The sequence below is a fragment of the Pteropus vampyrus genome, unplaced genomic scaffold (genome assembly GCF_000151845.1).
Source record: "Pteropus vampyrus isolate Shadow unplaced genomic scaffold, Pvam_2.0 Scaffold138, whole genome shotgun sequence".
Classification (NCBI taxonomy): domain Eukaryota; kingdom Metazoa; phylum Chordata; class Mammalia; order Chiroptera; family Pteropodidae; genus Pteropus; species Pteropus vampyrus.
Genome location: NW_011888919.1, coordinates 178825 through 182537, shown reverse-complemented (window position 1 = coordinate 182537; position 3713 = coordinate 178825). Strand labels below are relative to the sequence as shown.

Genomic DNA, 3713 nt, shown 5'->3' with positions numbered 1-3713 from the left:
ACTTTCTCTCATCTCCCTTTCTTCATTCCTTAGTCCGAGACACACCCATCATCTCAGATCACCTCAGCAGCCTCCTCACCGATTCCCCCTGTTCCACTCGTGACTCTGTAATCTGTTCTTCACACAGCAGCCAGCCAGATTTAAATTAAAAAATCAGATCACAGTGGTCTGGCTTACAGCCCTCCGGTGATTTCCTGGTGTACTCAGAATAAAATCCAAAGCTGTTAAAAATCCATTGCCTTCTATGCTCTGGCTTGTCTGCATCTCCCTGGCTCGTTCATTTGGGTGTTTTGAATCCTCCTGTTCCTCAGACGGGCTGAAGCTCTCTCGTGGCCTCAGGGGCTTCATGCTCACCTTCCTTGAAATAGTCTTATACGAGATTGTTGCATGATTCACTCTCCAACATCAGACTTTCAGCAGGGGTGGTTCGAATGTGAATTTGGTAGTGAGGAGTTTTTAACCATGCTTTGACTTGACTTAACTTGCAGTGTGTATAGCGAATTTAAAACCTATGATGTAAAGGCTCTGATCCCTTCCTCCCAGAAGGTTGGAAGGTATTTATGTGACAGCAGAAGTCAAAGAGAGTAAAATCAGCATGTGTTTATTTAGACCCACTGTATACCAGGCAGCGTGGGGGGCACATCGAGAGGAAAATCATAGATCGCAGTCAGAATTCTGAATTCTGACCCCAGCTCTGGCCAGCCGTGAGCTTTGAGAGCTCGGACACCTTTTCTGAGCCTCAGTTTTTTCCTTCCTCAGGGCAGACATGGATCCTTTCCTGGGGGGACATGATGGCCTACCCTTGGGGTCTGTGGAGCCCCTGGGACTTTCAGGAAGAGAAATTTTATGCAACGTTTAGGGCGTGTATGTTTTTTTGCCGAGAGGGTAAAATGGTGAAGAACCAGGATCAAGGTTTCATTGAGGCAGTTCCATGTAATGTACCTAGCAGCCCGTGTCTGGTACTCAGTGAACCTTCTGTGGATGGTTCCTGTCATCGTTACACGTTACATCACAAAGTAATTTTACATTCATTTGTACTACCTGCGTTAATATCTGCTTTGCTTTTTTGGTAGCTGTGTGACCTTCGGCGAGTGTCTTAACGACTCTGTGCCTCAGTGTATTCCTTTCCTGTTGCTGCTGTAACAGTTGCCATAACGACAGAGATGTATTCTCTTACAGTTCTGGAGGTCACGAGTCTGAAGTCAGTTTCACTGAGTTAAAGTCAAGGTGTGTGCAGGGCTGTGGTCCCTGCGTAGGCTCCAGGGAGGAATCTGTCTGCCTGGTTTTTCTGGTGTCTGAAAGCCGCCTGCATTCTTTGTTTCCTGGCCCCTTTATCTCCAAAGCCAGCAGCCTGGCATCTTCCAATCTCTTATTTCTGACTATAGCCCCTGCTTTTATTATCACAGCTTCTCTGACTCTAACCTCTTCTGCCTGCCTCTTATAAGGACCCTTATGATCGCTTGGATCCACCCAGATAATCCAGGATAATCTCCCCATCTCAAATTCCTTAGGCACACCTTTTGTCAGGTAATTAGTCACAGGTCCTGGGGGATATGGCCATTATTTTTTCTATTACATTCAGCTTTCTTATCCGTAAAATTAGAATAATAATAGTACCTGCCTCACAGTTTATACATATACATTGCTTAGAACAGTGCCCATCATACAGTAACTTTAATAAATGCTGTCATTATTACATTCTTTTAAATGGCCCCTTAGTTTTCCATAGTATGTGTGTGACCAGAGCTGTATGGCCTAACGGCTGTCACTCATCAGGTGCCGACTCTGTGCCGGGCACTATTTTAAGTGCTTTTCACTGAGCCAAATCATAAGTAAGCCGTAGTCCCAGGGCCCCCAGCACGGTTAAGGGCTGACAACGTAGACACACTCCGTGGTGATGCCACTTGAAGAAGAAACTCGCACGCGGTCAGTCTGAAAAGCTCCATGGGACACGGGTCACAGAGAAGCCACGTGGCCGCGCGCGACTTGTGTCCGAGGCGCTCGCGGAGCAGCTGCTGTGAGTTCGAGGAGAGTGTTTGCCTGAGTCTGTCGTGAGAAAGGATGAGCTGAGGGAACAGCGTTTGAGTTGGGGACAGGCTGGGCCGGGCACAGAGAGGCGGGTGTGCATTCTGGGCTTGTGGGGTGTCGCGATTGAAAGTCTGGCAGTGGTGGCGGCTGAGGCTGGGGAAGGAGGAGGGAGCTGGTACTGAATGGCTTTAAACGCCATTTTAGATTGAGATTTTTTTTTCCTGTCAGATATTTTTGAAAATCAGAATGAAACCTGTCACTGAGCCATTTGATAAGTAAGGAAATGGGGATTGAGAAGTTCAATAACTTAAGTAACATACCGAACGTGTTATATGCTAGGGATTAGGCCAGATGGCTTTACACACACGTTTATCAAGTCGTCAAGGGGACTGAATGACTTTCCAGGTGAATAAACTGAAGTTCAGAGAGATTTGCAGCTCGTTCAGGTCACCCAGGCAGGAAGTGGCAGAGCCAGAATTCAAACCCAAGTCATCAGGCCTAGAGGGCGTGAGTGATGGCAGTGTCCATTCCTGAAGGAACATCAGAGGACAGCCTGTGGAGTCCGTGGCTTTGGACTTGGAGATTAGGAAGCCATTGGGGACGATTGAAGATGCGGATGCCTAGAGAGCCGGGCCATTCTGGTTGCATCCTGGAGGTGCCGAGCAGCCAGACAGGAGAAATCCAGCCTCTCCGATGGAGAGGGAAGGTGGAACCTGGACTCTAGATGTGGCAGTGTTGGGCTGGGGATGGGGGAGTGTCGACTCAGCGCAGCAGAGACCTGCAAGTACAGCTAAATGCAAGATGCACGCGACCTTTCCGGTGCCACAGGTTTGATGTGTGCACTGAATTCTATTTGGAAACATGGCTTTTTATGTGTGCCGATTCTCAGGGATGAGACCCTGGAAAGCCAAGCAGCTTTCCTCCCTCCCTCACCCGCTGGTGCATCTCTGGGAAGAGACTTGCTCGTTGCTGACATCTCTGTTATTTACCTTGCTCGTGTCTGTAAGCCCTTGTCCCAGCCTCCTGTTCTGGCGAGGTGGAATTGTCTCGCGTCTGTTAGCCTGTGGTGGGAATTGGAAGGACTCATAGAAGAAAAGCAGTGATGGAGGAGCCGAGATGCAGACATAGACCTTCGCGGAAAGTATTGTCAGTATTCTCTCCCCCCCTTCATTTTACCCTTTGGTCCTATCAGTGAAGGAAATCCAAAGTCTGCCAGCATCCAGAATCAGCACAGGACTCTACTTTAATCATCAGCCACCATTCGCATTAAAGACTTCTTGTCTAATGACGTGCAGGTGTCCAGAATTGTTAGAACCATTTTGGGGAAGAGTTTCTGCTTGATCTCCCCAATACTGGTACTTGTTGGGGACTAACTCATTTCAGAAGTTAAGAGCGAACTCATTGCCAGCAGAACTTGAACTTACGTGAGCCTGTTCTTAGTTCTTACCAGTCCTTTCCAGTGTGAATAATCATACGTTTGCTGCAGAAATATTAATGAGTTTCATTGTAGGATGCTGCCTAAGATCCTGATGGGGTTGTTTCATAATATATGATGTAAACTTTTTTTTATGACAGTGGACAAACACTTCGTTCTTTTATTTTGTATTTATTTCTTTTTTTTAACGCCTACAGCACCCTATATTCCAAGGTGGTCTCCCATCCAAGTACTAACCAGGCCCGACCCT

The 3713-nt window shown here is 47.4% G+C and overlaps 1 protein-coding gene across 1 annotated transcript in view; it reads left to right on the top strand.

Moving 5' to 3' along the window:
- The first annotated feature begins 2259 nt into the window (after positions 1–2259).
- Positions 2260–3713, top strand: part of SAE1 (SUMO1 activating enzyme subunit 1) — a 52837-nt gene continuing 51383 nt past the window's right edge. Inside the window, exon 1 of the mRNA XM_023535206.1 lies at positions 2260–2283. Within this exon, the coding sequence (XP_023390974.1) occupies positions 2275–2283 (9 nt within the window). The 5' untranslated portion in view covers positions 2260–2274. The remainder of the gene's footprint in view (positions 2284–3713) is intronic.